This window comes from Ursus americanus, chromosome 17 (assembly GCF_024610735.1).
Source record: "Ursus americanus isolate L20-20 chromosome 17, mUrsAme1.1.p, whole genome shotgun sequence".
Lineage (NCBI taxonomy): Eukaryota > Metazoa > Chordata > Mammalia > Carnivora > Ursidae > Ursus > Ursus americanus.
The window spans coordinates 40,534,935-40,553,619 of NC_142143.1; the positions used below are offsets into that span (position 1 = coordinate 40,534,935).

Below are 18,685 nucleotides of genomic sequence, written 5' to 3' on the forward strand. Positions count from 1 at the left end.
GATTAAAAGGTTGAAATTTTATTTCCTTTGATTAGAGCTAGAGAGAAGGCCCCAAGCCTCTATGGTTAATTCTGATTCTTACTGCTTTTAAAATATGAGTATGTCATTTACCCATGCTTCTGTTTACTATGTATTAAAATGGGTAGTACTGTTTACCTAACTACCTCACAGATATGTTAAGGCATATTAAGTTAAATTTTATGAAATGTTTCTCGATCTCATTAAAAGCTCAAAAATTTGGACGTATTTGTACAAGTATTATATTTAGCATTTTATTCATACCAGGGTTTGATAATTCAACTGGAAAACAAAGGTTTAAGTACCTCCATTCAGGATCTGGTCAGGCAACACTCTTGCAGATCTTTGTGTGGCTCCTATCTTAATAGAAGCTGATAGATGAGCAACTCTTCGGAAAGGTCCAAGGATTGTTTTTATATGACCATATTGTAGTAAAGTACTACAGAGATCATGGGACTAAAGTAGGAAGATCATTTTTAGTGGGGGGAAACGCCATTAAATTTGAGACTGTAGAGCCACATTTAAAATACCTCAGGCTAATTACTGTTAATTTTTTGTGATGAGCTTAAAAGCTTTGACAGTGAGGGTGGACTAAATGGATTATAATTAGAGGACGCCTAGATTTCCTGCTCTTAATAAAATTACATTGTTTTTAGAGGTGATAGTTTCCTTTTTGAAAATTTAGTGTTAAGATCTTGGAATGTGAACACATCTTATTTGTATAATACTATTCATTCCTCTCCTGAGATTTTAATTAACTACTGGAAATCCTTAACCAGTTGCGTTAGTTTGTAGGGGAAAAAATGCCATGAAACACCTTATGTTTTTCCTCTTTATTTTCAAAGTGCTTTTGGTTGCTTTGATTACACATTCTTTGCTGATTTTTGTTTTTCTACCCATAGCTCATTTGATCACAGCCTTTATGAACTTAAAAAATTTTAATCTGAAGATAGAATCCCATTTTTAATGAACTTAAGTAGCAGAACCACTATTTTTTTTTTTCATTCCTTTAGGTAATAGCTATTGCCAAAGTGAAGGGGCAGATACTGTTTCATCTTGTTACATAAAGGGGATGTGGTTTGCAGAGGAATTGTTTTCTTAATAAATTTGGCATCGTAAGGGATATCAGTGTTCATCTTTGCCATCTCTCCAGTTCCAAAATGGTTCTATTCCATTTTAGAAATTTGAAATATGTAATTTGAAATCCTTAATAAAATTTGCATTTAATTTTATAAAATGTACTGGTGATATTTTGGGTGTTTTTTTAAAAATATGAATATATATATATATATATACACACTTTTTTTTTGAAGAGCAGAGAGTAGAGATGTTAGAGTAGGCTATTCTGCACTTAGGCCAGAATGGCCTGTAAATCTGTATAATTTTAAAAGCAACCTCCCAAGCTCTGCTAAGTGGAGCTTGTTATTGGAAGACTAGAAAGGTTTTTACTGAGTTAACTATAGACGTTTTTGAGACACTTTGAATTTTGTCTTTACATTTGCAGTTTATAGTTTCCCCTCACTCAGGCACAGATTACCAAGAAGTTCTATTTTTTCTCTCTAGAAATGGCAGAATCTCATATAATCACCTATATGAGCTAATACTTTGAAAAATTTTTTCTGTCATTTTATGGTCATTCAAATATGGTAAGTAAACAGAACAATAGTTTCATAAATCACTTAGTTTTTTAGTTTAAGACGGGTGTCTGAAAGTTTATGTAATTTTCAGAATTCTTTACTGAAGTAGTATTAATATTTCTGTGACATAAAAATATCTTAATTGTGTGGAACTGGCTTACAGAGTAATCTTAAGAAAAATGGGATTCTACCTCTGTTTCCTTTTTAGCTCATGTAATAAAAACAAACCTGAAAGGCGGACATTAGCTTTGATAGAAATATTTTCATTATAATGTGAATAGGCTAATGATACTGATTAGTGTATTATAAGGCCCTAAGATAACTGAATTAACTGTTCATATTACTGCTGTTTGTAAGACAGTATGAATTTGTGGGTTTATCTGAGTTGTAGGCCATTACCATTATTAAAAGTAAAACTTTAAATTATTGTTTGTGAAAACCTTATACAATACAGAAATATTAAACTAATAATCAGATATTCTTTGAATGCTTGGTTTCAGGGCTTGGTTTAGAATTTTAGTCCATTTTTATGGGTTAGTCTTATAAAAATTTTAGCCTTTATATTTTTTGACTATTTAAGTCAAGCCAAATGTTATTTTAAATGTACAGAATAAATGGGTAGTTTAGAAGTATATGTTCTTAATAGGAACCTTAGGAAAGAGAAATCCTATGCTACTTTAGTTTTTGTTTGTTTTTTTAATCTTCTGCACTGTATATATACCTGGTAATTGTGAACTGGATTTTATTTTTAAAAATATGTGTTCATAATTTAGGTAATTTGCTACTTAAAGCGCTAAGTCTAATAGCTGAAAAGTAAATGTAAATGATAATGGTGAAATTAACTAACTTATAGATGTATAGTGGTGATTTTGTATACTGGTTTAAAAACCCAGGTATCAGAATATAACTTGGATTAAAAAACCAAGTTCTTGGACTAATTAGGGATCACTTATGTGACTTCTGAGAAATGGAAACATCTTTGTTGGAGTGTGAAATTACTTAAAGGATGAGTGTTTATCCATGAGAAATTTTTAATTGATGTATTAATTATATTTTCAAAAAATACAATATACTTTGTATCTTGTGTTTCTTCCATTTGATATCACTAATGTACTTTTAGGTTTTTCAGTTAAAAAAATTAAGGCATTGACTATCTTAAGTGTAAAATAGATGAGAAATGGAGCATAACAATTTAGAAATAATAAATTGCCAGTGGAAAGTAAGTCATTAATCCAGTTACTTGATTTTCATATTGGAAATTGAGAGTTTGAACCTTTTGTAGATCTCTTAATTACTTGTCTTGAGTTTTATTATTTTGAAACTCAGGAGAAAATGTTGCTTAGGATAACAGTAGATTTTAGTTCCTTGTGTGGTTTAAACTTAAAAAACCAAGAAGGAACTTGAGGATGAGTGATGAAAAGTGCCAGAAGTTGACAGACCTCCTCTCAAGAGTTAATGCTATTGACAGTCTCATAACAGTTGTGGCTCCGATAAATTCTTCATGGAGCAGTGAAGTAGTTTCTACCAGAAAACTCAAAACTTAACGTGACAGCTTTTAGCTGGGATTTCAAGAATGAGTAGGAGTTTCTGTAGTGAAAGATGGATCCTTTGAGCAGAGAGCAGGTGAAGGTACTGGAGGAAACAGACTGTGAAAAGTCCTGAAGTAGGACAATCTGAGGCATATGCAAGGTGTTGAAAGAATGGATGGAGATACAAGGGGCCAAGCCATGGAAGACTTAGTCATAGAAGTCCTTTTAAAGGATTTAAAACACTAAAAACCACCTGATGAGTATTTAAAGTGAGGATGACCCTTCCAATGAAGGCAATTTTTAAACTAAGACATGATAGATAGTGTAACTCTAACTCTGAAAATATAGTTGAAAGAATTCTTGTGTATTCTTACATCACCATTTATTGATTTTGCTACATAGTCCTATATTCTTATGCATACATACACACTTTTCCTAAACTATTCAATAAAGTTGCAGGCATCCTACCTTTTTACCCTCATGCTGCTTTTTTTCTCATTATGAAGATATTCTTACAGAATCACAGTACAGGTAATGTTAAATGTGCAATCAAATTTATTTTGACCAGTAAAAATAAAAACTGAATACACACTGAACGCTTTGAAGTTAATCCAACACAGTAGGATTTTTTTCCTAGCCTTCCTCCAGTCCATATTTGTAACTACCTTCATCAAGTAGGTGGACTCAGGAATGAGAATTGTGGATGAGGTTGCTCTGTAGGAATAAAAAAACATGAATAAAAATGGGAAAGATCTTAACATTTACCTGGAGCTCTTCATTGTGACGGGTAACCTAGAGGTGGACAATGAGATAGGTGTCTGTTCTGAAATAAGATGTTACTGGATTAGGCTAGTTGATGTAAGTTTCCAAACTAGAAGCTGGATCTGATCTCTGCTGTTCAGTTGACTTGATGAATGGGCCTACAACCTTTAGAGCAACTTCGGTATCAGCAACCCAGCCTAACCCGCGTTTGCATTGTTTCAGCTTTGCTTGGCTGCCTTTTCTTTCACCTTTTTCCTGCCACTAGTCGTCTGTGCATGTCTTATTCAACATAGAATCTTTTTTTCTTTGATTTAATACCTACTCTGGTCCTTCAGTTCTAAACCAGTTCAAGAGGTAGTGTAGGGTTGCATACTCAGTGTTGAATTTCCTAACTTTGGCCCTGGAAGATGGTACGTGTACAGCAAACTTTTGTACGTGTAGATCAATTAGGATTTATCTGGACCGTTGTACCAAACCATTCTTATGGGGTCTTGTTGCAAGATAGATGATGGATTCTCATTAGTTCAATCTCAGTCAACCAAGATAGTCTAAGGTCCTTTGTAGTAGTCAAATCTTACGTACTTGTTGGCTTATATTGAGAAAAATGGTACAACAGTGCTGGGTTGTGTATATTGTTCTGTAAATCCAGTGATTCTATGAGACCATGGAAAGTATCAGTAGTTGCAGTTACCTAGTACTGGATAAGAAAACCACTCTCAAAACTTAAAATATCGACAAAATTTATTTTGTTGAGTCTGCTTGGTTATAGTTCATTTCTGCTGTACTGAGAGCATCATTAGGGGCAGCTTTTGAAGGACAGGGACTGGAATCATCTGAAGGGTTTTCATGCAAGGTGGTTGATGTTGGATGAGACCTCAGCTGGGATGTAGCCACATCTCTACCTAGACACTGCCTTATAGTAGCGTGCATCCTTTTTATGATGACCTAATCTGGTTATAGTCAGTCACACACACACCCTGGTTTAATTACAGAAGGGGACTACATCTTCCTGGAGGAATGATAAGATTTTGGATGAGAGGAACTGAAGTCTTAAAATGGCCACAATTTTTTTATTTTTATGAAAACAAGTTGGCTACAACAGTTTTTCAAAATGACCAGAAACATAGAAAGTTTAAATGAAATATTGTATGCCTGTTAATGGAGAAAGAATGTTTTACCCCATCATATTAGAAACTTTCGTCATTTGACTATTCTGGACAATTGAGATTCCTAAACGTACACATAATTAGCTCATTCTTAATCCTAAAAATGTCAAGATTGATTAGTAAAGGAACCTTAAATGGTAAGTATAAGATGACCATTAAGTATAGATTCAGTTTTAAAGGGTAGGCATAACATTGTGAGCAGTTCAGAGAAAAACATTGCCATACTGTTTCCATTTTAAACTAGGTGGAACTTTGCTTTTATAGCAATATAGATCTTAATCATTTTTGAAAGATCCAAATGTATACCCATTTAAGATAATAGAAATAATGCTTTATTTAATCTTTATACTTGAGGATGGTAATTACTCCCTCTTTATACATAAAGATAGAAGTTGAATAACTTGAATGCGTCCTCACCATTGGTCTGTGTTGGAGCCAGTGTGATGTCCTCTGCTTATGCTCCTATCTACTCATGAGAGAAGTCTTCACTGGCTTCTTGCAGATATTCCTGTGTGCACTAGTGGTTAAATAGGCACTTCCATTAAGCTAGGGGTTTCAGGAAATCAAATATTTTAGAGCAGATAAGAGTTTATCTGAATCAATTTTAGGTAATTGATTCAGATATGCTGCCCCCTCCCCTGCACCTGGTGTGCATACATGTGTTGGCTGAACAAACCAAATGCAATGTGGGTTAGAAGGAGTTTTCTTCTAGGTGTAAATTAAACTTGGGATTGTTTGGGAGTGTCATAGTTCTCAAACAGGCTTTTGCTTTGCTGTCTATGGCATATGGCTTTCATCTTTTTCTCTTTTTTTTAACTGCTTCATTGGCTGAAATGGCTGCTGCCCCTCTTACCCATTTACCCATCACGTACAGGTTTTTAGGCAGCAGTGGTACTGAAGGAGGTAAAAGACTTAGCATCCAGTCCTCTTGAAAGAAGAGCCTGTGATTCCTGGTTACAGCAACAAAGGGAGACTGGTAAATAGGGTAGACCTAGACATCTAAAGCTGAAGCTGAGTTTGGTAGGAGTTGGGAGGACAGAGGTTAAGGTGAAGACCACATTGGTCACATATACTGAAGATCTTCAGGTTTAGAAAAAGATTGTTTCATCAAGGATATCCTGGAACATAAAGGCAAATAACTACATTTCAGAAATAGGTAAACAGGCTCCAGTAAGGTTTAGGAATATAGCCCAAAGGATTGCGTTCTGAGCAGAGTCCTGTCCTTCATCTGAGGCTTTTCACTTGATTGTGCATGATGCTTTCCTTGGAAGCTGGGTACACAGATGAGGTCGAGACAATGAAATGAAAAGTGTAAATGGGATCTCAGTAGGAACGACAACTGCTCAGTGTTCTAGTTTCTGATCTGTTAAGAGATGGTCATTGTTACTCAATTGATTTACCTAAATCAGGTGGTTTGTAGTTAGGAGTTGTGTGGCAAATTTGTTCCCTTTAATGTGAGATTTGATTTTCCTAATAGGTTTACTGGCAATGTGGAAGCTTGCCATAAGGTTCTGTCTTTGGTAAAAGCATCTCTCTACCTTTTTGGGCTTGGCTACCCCACAGAGTTCGTTTCATCCCTTTTGCTCTTTTATCCTGTCAGTCCTGTCCTCTGTGGCACAACCTCTGCCCTCCAGTTCTTGCCCTGCAGCCTGAATTCCTCTCCTAAAGTAACGTTGCCATCTACAGCACTCAAGCAAGTTTATCCTACCATTTTCCTTCATCCTTGTATTTTTGGAAAGCATTATCTACACTGCTTCTACTTTCCTCTAATGCCTAACAAAGGCCTTTGCTCATTTGCTGAATTTTTTAAAAACGAATAATAACGATCAAATCGAATAGTCTATCCTTTCAGACTATGTGCTGTGTTGTAATAGAAGACTGCAAAAGAGGGAGTCATCTTGCAGTCTGGTCCCTTGAGATCTGCCCAAGTGGCTATCGGATACTTGAGTTGTGAACAACAGGAGCATTTACCTAGTTTGAGTAGAAGTGGGCTTAGGAAAGGATATTAGGGCTCATGGGCTCTTGATGGGGGGGGCGGTGGAGGATGCAGAGCAGTGCTCAAATTTAAAACAGGTTCACTAGTGCTCCCACGGTCAGTCACTGGAGTACCTGATGCTTCTCTGCTACCACCCCAAAGGCTTCTAGAGTATCAGTACTTCAGAGCAGTAGCAGTTTTGTGGGACTATTTACAGCACCCAAGCAAGTTTATCATACCCTCTTAACCTACCTTCATTGGGCTACTTTCCTCTGCTCAAACGTATCTCCTACATTCTGAATTTAGGATAGAAAGAAGAGAGCTGGACCCCAGCTCCATTTCATCCATTCATATTTTCATTTGTCACTAAAAAGCTAATAATTACCTTAATGTATTACCTTAATGCTCCTGAACTCAGTTACTTATTCGACATCTTCAGTAAGGTGTCTCTAACCTGCCTTTTCTATTTTGAATATATTTTCAACCAGAACTAACATTTAGACTCCTTTGGTTTAAGTGCTGTCAGCACCATCACCAAGCTCTAGCATGATCCACCATCCTACCAGGTACAATGATAAAAACATTCATCTAAGATATTAACTACTGATCAGATTAGAAGTAGTGGGCTATGATTAGGAAGGAATCTGCTCAGCCAAAAGAAAGCTAAGCCATGGTATTTGAATAGGACTTTGGAGAACAAAAGTTTTGATAAGGTAGGAAAAGATTTGGTAAAGAAAAGTGTACAAAAAAGTGACGAGCTAATACAGGGTTGAGTGCAAGGAGAGTAAATTGTAAAGGCAAGTGGTGCTTATTCTGAGGAGGGCTTTCCATGCCAGGATAAGGAGTTGGAATGTTCTATACTGTGAGAGGTAATTAAGTTTTATATCGTCCTAGGAATAGAACTGGCAGCAGTGTAATGTATGGAATAGTATAGATTCAAGTGGATAGCCTATTAGAGTACATAAGAGAAAAAACCTGAATTAGGCTATTGGCAGAAAGAACAGAGATAGCTGATTGGCAGTGTTTGAACCACAGTTGGGTCGTAATACTTTTAACCCATGAATAGAGCGCAGCAAACAGCCTATGTACTATTCTGACTTGTTTTAAGCTGTGTTATACAAATTGATCACTAGGAGGCATCACTTCATCAGCTAGTGAGGTGAAAAAGTCGGCTAGGCAGATGAACCTAAGAAGTCTGGATAGTTCTGTATCTAATTGAGTTAGTGTTTAACCTTTTCAACTGGGCATTTTGGAGATTAGAATCTTCTTAAAGTATTTCTGCTGAATAGTATTTTAAAACGAACAGAATGGCTAAAAAGTCTAAATTGCAGACTGATTGTGGACCTTTGTGTGCTGGTGAGAGTGACCAAACATTTTCATAGATGACTGGGGTTTTAGCTATTTTTTGAAATACATTTGAACCTTGCTATATCCCGATCTTTAATAATACATTGCTGTGAGAGTCTACTGTGTACTGTGAATTAGGAAGTTCATAGATTTTATAATCTTGTAATCAAGTTGTAAACAAAAGTAAACAGTTCTTAATAAATAACCAACTTCTGTTAAGTCAAATGTCTTTAAGCCAGTATTGATTAGTAGACTTTTTAAACAAGTATTTGGCTATTTGCCAAGTAGGAGAAACTGCTGTCAACTCTGTTCCGTTACTGTTTCTCTATTCTTTTGATTAGAAACCAAAAGAATGATAGTTTGTATAAATTCCTCTCATAATATTAAATTGTGTGTTGCTCAGAAAAGTTCGTAGGACTTAGATAGCATCTGTAGGACATAACATTTAAGATCTAGAGAGAGGCCTAACATGTAGTATTCATTTTAAAAGATTATACCAAATACATACTGGTATGGCAAGTTTGGGGAGTTTTTTCATAGTCTTATATTTTGAAAGGATGCATTATGAAAAATCTGTCTAAAGCCTTTGAACACACTGATTTTCTTTTTATGACAGATATGAGTTTCTGATTCAGTTTAAGTTTCTACATATATTGAGCTCCCGTGTGCCAAGAATTGTACAAGGTGATTGGAACACATCAAAACAATGGTTCTTGCCCTCCCTCTTGAAGAGGAACTGAAATTACAGGCATAATAAATTATTCAGTAGATGCTAGAAAATAATACGTACAATGGGGAAATTAAGGGGAATGGGGTGGTTGCAATTTTAGAGTGATTAGATAGGCCTCATTGAGATGACATTTGAGCAGACTTGGAGAAAGTGGGATGACCCTGACGTTGAAAATAGATTATAAGACAAGGGTAGAATTGGGGAGGCAAGTTAGGAAGGAGTCCATTGCAATAATTCATGGGAGAGATGATGGTGATTTGGATCAGGGTGGTAATGAAAGAATTGGAGAGAAATAGAATATATAGTTTGAAGACCTAACTGATTGAATTTCCTGACTCAATTTGTGGATCGGGTATCAAGAGAAATAAGTAAAGGAGAGCAGGTATGCTTATAAGTATTTGCAGTACTGGGGCAGGAGTGCAGTGGAGACACAAATGGTTAAATATTAAAAGCTTTGTTGAAATATGTTCAGTACACCTGTCTTGACAAATAATATCTTCATAAACACCTGAAAAGCCAGATTTAAAGTCCAGTGCAAGAACATTGCACAAGAGGAGAGCTGACCCTCAGCATGCCCTTCTCTTCCTATCCCTGTCTGAATTGTATGGCAAGGCGGGCCTCCTGCCCATCTCTATGGATATGCTAGCTTGCATGTTCAAAGTCTGTCCACCCCCTTTATACACCAGTGCACACATCGATGATGTAATGCGTTCCTTAAACAGTTGAGCCCATTTAGGCAGGGTAATTGGAATCCTGAGTACCTAGAGTCAGTTTAGAATGAGTATGAACTCTAGGTAGGCATGTCATTTTTACTCTCAAATAAAGCTCAGGGCTCTGGATAAGGGCCTCTTGGGTTTTTGTTTTTTTTTTTAAGATTTTATTTATTTATTTGACAGAGACAGCCAGCGAGAGAGGGAACACAAGCAGGGGGAGTGGGAGAGGAAGAAGCAGGCTCCCAGCAGAGGATCCTGATGTGGGGCTCGATTCCAGGAGTCTGGGATCACGCCCTGAGCCGAAGACAGACACTTAACGACTGAGCCACCCAGGTGCCCCAAGGGCCTCTTGTTTTAAGGGCAATACTGCTCCAAGGTTTTTGGCCTGAGCAATTGTACAGGTGGAATTGCCATCAACTGAGAAGGGGGCTGCAGGCAGAGCAGATCAGGGTGAACAGCTATGTTTGGGAGCATATAATACTTGAATTCTGTATTAGATATCCAAATAGTACTGTAGAGAAGAGTAAATTTTCAACTTACAGTAACCCGGGCCTGAACATAACAATTGGAGGCTGTTAAAACGAAAAAACTTTATTAAAAAACAAAAAACCAAAACATTAAAAACATGGCTTTATCTCCAGATCGTTATTGAACCAGTTCAATACAGAAATTTGTTTTAACCAATCATATATAAACTTGTGGTGGACTCCATGCTATCCAGAGCAATATTTTTCAATTTTTTATTAGCAAAAGCTCTAGGAACCCTGTTTTCCACAGCCTAAAATCCCCTTAGACTCTTCCCTTTAGTGAACTACTCCGTATGTGTTCTCTTGCCTGGCATGTTAATATTATTAAATGTGGTAGCCTTTGTTTTATTCTTCGGCAACAAGCAGTTGGATATAAACTGAGGAGTCTCTGGCATGTCCCTGAAAATGAGAGTGGATGAGACCAACAAGTGAGTATAGATAAAGAGGAGAACCGAGGACTGCGCTCTGGGGCATACTAATACTAAAAGATGGGGGGGAGAGGAGGAACCTGTACAGGATCCTGAGAGTGATTGGGGAGGTAGAAGGAAAATGAAGAGCTATGTCCCTGAAGCCCAAGTGAAGAACTGTACTCGAGAGGGGAAGCTAATCACCTGTCAGGTGCTGCTGGTACACTAAGTGACGTAGACCGCTATAATACGGAATTTGAATCCGCCTTCTCAAACTGGTTTACCAAGCAGTGATTTCACTAGTTTGTTTTTGAGGCTTTGTTAACTTGTGACATTTTGTACGGTTTCATTGTATCTACAACTAAAGTTGTGGTATTTTGGGCAGAACAGTTATTTCCTGTAATTCATTTTTGTGTGTGTGAATTTCATTGTCTTTTTAAAAAACGGCTAACAGGACCATTTTTGTGAATTGGTTGTGACTTGAAATAAGAGCAAAGTTGTCAGTGAACTACAGGATTCCTACACACCTGAGATCTCTAATATTATCGATGCACTGTGGTCAGGGAAGGCACCTTATAGACTGACTTCGGAGCTGCTCGCAAAGTTACTTAATCATTATGAAATATCCAGCTGGAAATCGAGTGGTTAAGTATCTATAATAAATGCTTTTGAAAATCGTGCTGGTTTTCAGACATTTTGAAGTCATTTAGAATGTGCCTTCTGCATCTTGATTAACTGCAGAAGGCTAGATAACACTGGACATATTTTCTCTTAAGAAAATGTCTTGCCCTTCAAGATTACATCTTAGTTTTTTCCCCAGTCAAGTTTATATTGTATCATTTTTCCACGTGAAATGTCTTTCTCAACTACACCTGCCCTCAGCGACTCTGAGTTGCACACTATCCTTTGCACGTGAGCTGAAGAATGGCATTCTGTTAAAAAGATGAACAGCTGGTCATGTAGAAATTCTCTGGAATGCTCACTTGTCCCACGAAGGCAGGGAAAGAACAGAGATGTTAGGTGCAATGTTTGTCACTGGTATACAGAATTTCTCAACTTAAAAAACTTAATCTTACCAGAAATCTTTATATGATTTTAATAATTGCCTTTCTCCATAAAAGACTTATAATCCATTAATAATTTGAAGGCTCTGAGATCCTGCCAAGTGCGAATCAGTTGGACTCAGGACTGTGCTGGAATTGTCCCATTTGCTAAGACATTGTCTCTTAAGATTCAGGACCCTTCTGTGTTTAAAAGTTCTCCTGTGTTTCCAATTACCTTAGAGTTCAGTTCGAATTTTTGAGTATGACACAAAGGATTTGACTGTTCCTCCCCAAGCTCATTGCTCATTTCCTTGCTTGTTGAATTCTGTGTTTCAGCCATAGGAAACTAGCAGGCGAGCTAAGTCCACCCTTCTTTCTTGGGCACGAGAAGCAGTCTTTTCTTTGGCCAACTCTGGTTTATTTCTTCGTGTGTTTCTTCTTTGTATCCTCAGGGTCGGTACACAGTCGGGACTCTCTGTTTACTTGATGAATTTCCCCACCAACAGGTTTGGTTTTGGTTTGTGCTCTCTATTCTGCCTTGTTTCCCCGCATATCTATAGAATTTTTTTTTAAGATGCGAGAGTAGTAGGAGGGAGCTAGGGGCGAGTACAGCATTACCTTATCCAGGTCACAGATAAATGAGATTACAAAACATCTGGCCTGTTAGGCGTTTCCAAAGAGAGACCCGCGGAGGCCAGTCGGCTGTCTGGAGGGCTAAGCTGTGCCTAAAGTGTGAGGTCTCACTGGACATTCCCGGGATCTGTAACTGCTGTTGATTTACTGTGGTGAGATGTTGCAGGCTGTGTGGATGGGTCCAGAAGGAGGCTAGAGAGCTTGTGTCCTGGGTAAAGGTAAGCTAGTGCTAGAGCTCCGGGGTCGAGAAAAGGAAGGCGAGAAGTCCTCTGAAGTGGGTCACCCTTCTCTACCCCTTACAAACGGGACAGACGGTAGCGCTATTGCCTTGATTTAACAATCGCCCTCTCTGCTCCAGGAAGAGCTCATGACTGGAAGCAAACATGAGTGTAAAGGCACTGTGTCCTCTAGGCCTTTGTGCTTTGAGATGTTTACATAGGGTCCGGGAGAGGCCATAGGGTCTCGGAGCTCATCGCGAATCCCCGGGGCTGCTTCCCGAGGGCACGGAGACAGCTTGGCATTCCAGGCACTGCACGGTAGCCGTACCCACCCTCGCAGCCCCGTCCTCATTTTTTGAGGCTGTTAAGCGGAGAGTCCCGCGGGCCGGGGATAGGCGGCACAGTAGAATGGCCTCTCGGCGCCCTCTGGGCGTCGGCATTTGTCGCCGGGCAGCTGGGGCGCCCTCGGCTGTCGCCGCGGGCGGAGGAGAGGAGTTTCCGGGGCTCGGGTCCCTGCAGCCACCGCCGAGAAGGAGCGCGGAAGCGAGTGGGCGGCGAGAGGCGGAGCAAGGGATGTGGGGGGCGTGGACGCGGCCAGCTTTGGAAAGGCCCCAAGTTAATGAGGCGTGCGCCGGCGGCGGAGCGCCTTTCCGAGCTGGGCTTTCCCCCGCGGTGCGGGCGCCAGGAGCCGCCTTTTCCGCTGGGTGTCACTTGGGGGTGGGGGGGATGGCCCATTCAAAAGCGCCGCGAGGGGGCCCGGCCAGTGCCCTTCAGTGAGCGCTCGCAAGAGGACGGCAGAGGCCCGGAGGCTCGCTGCTCCGGGATCTTGTGGCGCATCAGGACGCGGCTGCCCGCTTGCCCGGACCCCGAGCCGCCGCCGCCGCTCTGCTTCCTGCGTGTTAGCCTCCTCTGCGCGCTCCGGGCGGGCGGCCGCGGGAGCCGCTGGGGCGAGGACGGCGCGCGGCTGCTGCTGCTGCCCCCGGCCCGGGCGGCTGGAAGTGGAGAGGCCGAACCGAGCGGCGCCCCTCCTTATGCCGGGAGGATGTTGGAGAGCAGTGGCTGCAAAGCGCTGAAGGAGGGTGTGTTGGAGAAGCGCAGCGACGGGTTGCTGCAGCTCTGGAAGAAAAAGTGCTGCATCCTTACTGAGGAGGGGCTGCTGCTTATCCCGCCCAAGCAGCTGCAACACCAGCAGCAGCAGCAGCAGCAGCAGCAGCAGCAGCAGCAGCAGCAGCAGCAACAGCCTGGGCAGGGGCCGGCCGAACCGTCCCAACCGGGAGGGCCAGCCGTGGCCAGCCTCGAGCCGCCGGTCAAGCTCAAGGAATTGCACTTTTCCAACATGAAGACTGTGGACTGCGTGGAGCGCAAGGGCAAGTATATGTACTTCACTGTGGTGATGGCCGAGGGCAAGGAGATCGACTTTCGGTGCCCGCAGGACCAGGGCTGGAACGCCGAGATCACGCTGCAGATGGTGCAGTACAAGAATCGTCAGGCTATCCTGGCGGTCAAGTCCACGCGGCAGAAGCAGCAGCACCTGGTCCAGCAGCAGCCCCCGCAGCCGCAGCTTCAACCCCAAGCCCAGCCTCAACCCCAGCCTCAGCCTCAGCTTCAGCCCCAGTCACAGTCTCAGCCGCAGCCCCATCCCAAGCCCCAGCCCCAGCCCCAGCCCCAGCCTCAGCAGCTCCACCCGTATCCACATCCGCACCAGCACCCGCACCCGCACCCACACCAACTACCGCACTCGCACCAACAGCCGCTCTCGCAGCCGCACGGCCACCGGCTTCTCCGCAGCACCTCCAACTCTGCCTGAAGGGGGCAGCACCCGGGCCAGACAAGGTAAGGTCCCGGGAACTCAGGCTACCGAGGGCCTTTCTGAGGAGTAGGTCTCGGGAGGCTGTTGGGAGGAGTAGGAAGCCTAATTTACGGGTGTGATGCTTGGAGGGAAAACGAGAAGTTGTTACAAGTTTCTGGAGGTGTAGAAAGAAGGGAAGCAAGCTGGAGCTAGGAGAGGCCGGGCAGACAGGGGAGGTTGGGGGAACTCGGGTTAGGCTGGGAGGCCTCGCGGACCGCCTCCCTCCCACTCTGGCCCGCGCGGGTCCGGTGGTGCGCTTCCCAGCAACGCCGCTGGCTCTGTCGGTGTCATCAGCACCGCTCGACTGTGTCTGGACACTCGAGGGAGCGACCCCGGTGTCTTTCTGAGCACGCTTTGTCCGCCGGACTGGCCCGAAGAGAGCTGGGTTTTGGAGGCTTCTGAGCCAATGACTTAATTGTCTGTCGTTTCTTTCCAGGTTTTGAGGACTAGAGGAAGTGGGACGAGCACCTTTCTATTGTCTTCACTTGAATCGAAAACAAAAGTCTCCCCGCCCCGCACCAGATCGAGTAGTATGGACATCACCCTACTGATAACTTGAGATTCCTCTTAGTTTTCTGCATACTCTTCATCACAATGCAGGAAACGGTTTCAGTCCAGAAGGCTTTATTTATGAACCTTTGAAAGGATCTTCCAGTATGGTGGACCTTCTAGGAGCAATGATGTACTGTAATTTTATCTTAATGTATTTTGATTTATGATTATTTATTAGTTTTTTTTTAATGCTTATTTTAAGACATTTCTGAATGTAGGCCATTTTCCAAAAAACTTTATTTTCAAAAACCTATTCCCTAGTAAATTCTAATCTTGGAAAAGAAGAAAAAAAAGTAGAAGGGCGGTGAAGGGGAAAGCATTAAGAATTCATTATTCCTAGGGCATTTTCAGAAGGTCTGACACTTTCATTGTTATGCCAGGTGGTTGAAATTAAACTCTGTGATATTACTTACTTTTTTTGGATTTTTTTTCCTTAGAGATATATCTTCTGTAGAATAGAAGTTTAAAAAAAGCTAAATGTTCAGAGTTGTATAACTATGAAAATCTAATTGCTTTTCTAAAAGGAAATTTATAGTAATGATATCTAATTCCAAATATTTAATAATAACCCAACTGATGGCAGGACGAGCATAGCATGAACGTATGGTAGGGCTGGGGTAGTGCAGGAAAACCTTGCTTACACCATCCGTTTGAAGGGACTAATAAGGAGATGTCTGTGATTTCTGAGTATGAATGCATTAGGCATTTCAAAAAACACAGTGGGGGGGAAAGAGAACCATTCAGCTTGTTTGAGAGAACATTTGTGCTCTTATCCACACTAGAGATTACCCTTCTCCAGGAGCTTTGCACACTCTACTTGAACCACATTTTCTGACCCTTTACTGTATTCTAGAAATATACTCTGGAATCTCATAGTTTAAAATACAGTTTGTAAATATTTCGAAGGACTAGGAGTCGCATAGCTTTTTTTGTATTCATATGAAAATAATGTTGATCAGAGAAACTGTTTTGCTTTTTATTGCTCTGTGAGAAATTTGAGGGTTCTATGTTTTGTAGTTAGGTTAGCTAAACTCAGAAATTGAAAAAGGAAGGACTGGATAAACACTGGATTTTCAGTAAGAAAACAACCCAGTCTTGTCTTAGCAGCTACTTGTTCAGGCCTCTGAGGGGCGGGGGGGGGGGGGGGGGGGGGGGAGGGGAAGGATGTGCTTTTAAAGGTGGAACAAACCCTCTTCTGTGTCAAATCAAAAGGATGGTCAAAGTCCACAAGGGCAGATGCTACTTAAGCTTAAAAAGAACCATAGTTGATACCAAATCCTCTTGGGGCTGAAAATCACTTCCTATCTGCATGGCTTTACTCATGATCTCTGTTTTCCATTATCTGTTTCACAAAGACCTGATCAGTATTTTTCCAGCATCCAAACTGGAATGGTTGGTATTAGGCTATTGCTAAATTAGGTAGTCAAGAAACTGGAATTTCATGCGAGAGATGTCTTTATTCTCCTTCGACCTAGAAAGGAGTTTAGATCAAATTACTTTTTAGTGTAATATTTAAATGATGAAATTTTGAGATCACAACTCTAATCTGAAAAGTTGTGGGGGACAACTAAAACTCAGACAAATGGCAAGCAAAACTTAAGGGACTCCCACTTCCAGTGGCTAAGTCACAGTTATGAAAATATGCTGCAAAGGTTAGAAACACACACACACACACACACACACACACACACACACACACGGATGGGCACACACACATGATGGGCAGTTCCGACAGCAAATCTGAAGAGTTCTTAAGTCGAGTGTGGTTTGGCTTCTCTGGAACAATTGCTGTGCTTTTTAGATAATGTCTTCTTGTGTTATTGTTTTAATATATGCAGATCATATAACCCCTGATTAAACCATAGTTTTTTCTTTCAAGTTTTTGTGCTATTAAAAAAAGTAAAATCCATACCAAATATTTTTAAAATTAGCATTTTGTGGGCTTTTAAAAGGCATTTGTATGTTGTAAGCTGATATATAGGCTAGGTAGTATTGTTGAAAAAAATATGCCCAGGCTCCCTCCTGGCTGCTGGAATTTTTTTTCTGCCCTCCCCCCCCCCCCCAATGGCTGTGGTTGTTGCTGGGGCCACCAGAATCATGGTTCCTTATCATGTCTTTCCACAGCCTTTATTCCTTGGTCTGTTGTGATATTTACATTGAGTTGACCCTCTTAGGGGCGCTCTAATCTGAACCCTTCTTAGTATTTACCTGTGAAATCTCAGAAATTGGAAAGGAGAGGAATAAGTGTTTTTGTTGTTTGACCCTTTGAAATGATTATGGCTGAGTCATTTTTTTCAGAACAAACAAAACATGCTTACCAAAACTCAACAAAACAAAATATAAATGCAAATCACTTAATGTGTCAGTGGCCGAATTCTACCATATTCTGTAAGAAAATGATACAAACCACCTAAGGTATTTTGAGGCCTGACAAATCACCTTCATGGAAAAAGGTAAAAATGATAATTTCAATCCAGAAAAGGAAAAAGGAAAGGGCAGGTCCAATAGAAAATGCACCCCCTAAATAAACACAATGTAAAGAGTTGGAAAAGGAATGGACAAGGACATGAAAAGAAATGTCCCCATCTGGAAACTGAACTTTTGTCCTTGAACTTGTGTTGACACCAGGCCTCGGACACAGTGAGCTCAATCACTGTTCGTTGGGACAAATGAATGAAAGAAGGAAAAAAAATATGTAACTCCCAGTATCCAGGAGGTGGCTTCTCTTGCGTCACACAGTGCTTCCTTCCCTTGCTTTCATGTTGTTCCTGAGAACAAGTACCACTGGGCAAGCTAAGCCTCAAGATGAAGCTCCTTAGACAGACTTTCTTTGCAGAAATGCACATAGATCTGCGTGTGCCCTACAGGGAGTGCTGAGGTCAGAGAGTAAATGGCTATAAAGGGCCCTTTCAAAGTGAGCATTTCCGTCATAGAGGAAGCTGGGATTCTCTCATCATGTAGAAATCAACCCGACTTTATAATTTCACTTCACGTGTTTTTTCCGATGGAGGTTAAAAACAAAAACGAAAAGCAACTCATTGCTTCAGGGAGCTCCCTTCCCATGTAAACACCATGGGGAAGTCTGGCTTAAGCTGAAAGGCCTGCTTAAACTCTTTCCTGCTCTCATACACCAACGCTTTGTTTCTCTTAAAGGCCCCACACTTTAAATCTGACACTACATGAGTTTGTTGCCAGTGTGTGAGTTCAAGCACATTGCTTGTTTTCTGTCCCCAGGGAAAGGGACCGATTTCGCTGTCCCAGCTGGTTTTCGCTGGGCTCCAGTGTTTGCAGTGTCCTGTGCAGTGGCAGGCTGAGAAGAGGATTTGAGACTTGAGTGAGACTGGAACAATCCCATGGAGCTCAGAGCTTTGTAGGTGAAAATGGGCCCTGGAGCATTCCTTCTTCTCTTTTGTAAATGTCAAGCTAATTTGCTTTTGCTTTACCAATAAACTGCCCTCAGCCGCAGCCTGAAATTTAAACTTGGGAATTATAGAGCTCGATATTGAGTATATCAGCCATTCTTTCAAGAGAAATACACATGTTGACCTAAAGCAATCTAAGATGTATTAATTGTGGAAT

The 18,685-nt window shown here is 41.0% G+C and overlaps 1 protein-coding gene across 1 annotated transcript; it reads left to right on the top strand.

Moving 5' to 3' along the window:
* Nucleotides 1–2,831: 2,831 nt before the first annotated feature.
* PHLDA1 (pleckstrin homology like domain family A member 1) lies at nucleotides 2,832–15,518 on the top strand. The gene is made up of 2 exons (XM_045811143.2): nucleotides 2,832–14,538; nucleotides 14,991–15,518. Exon 1 carries the CDS (start codon nucleotides 13,325–13,327, stop codon nucleotides 14,510–14,512), a length of 1,188 nt encoding a protein of 395 aa, XP_045667099.2. The 5' UTR covers nucleotides 2,832–13,324; the 3' UTR covers nucleotides 14,513–14,538; nucleotides 14,991–15,518.
* Nucleotides 15,519–18,685: the final 3,167 nt, after the last annotated feature.

Excerpts from the sequence above, each read along its gene's own strand:
- PHLDA1 (XM_045811143.2), top strand. The coding sequence starts at position 13,325 with ATGAGGCGTGCGCCGGCGGCGGAGCGCCTTTCCGAGCTGGGCTTTCCC.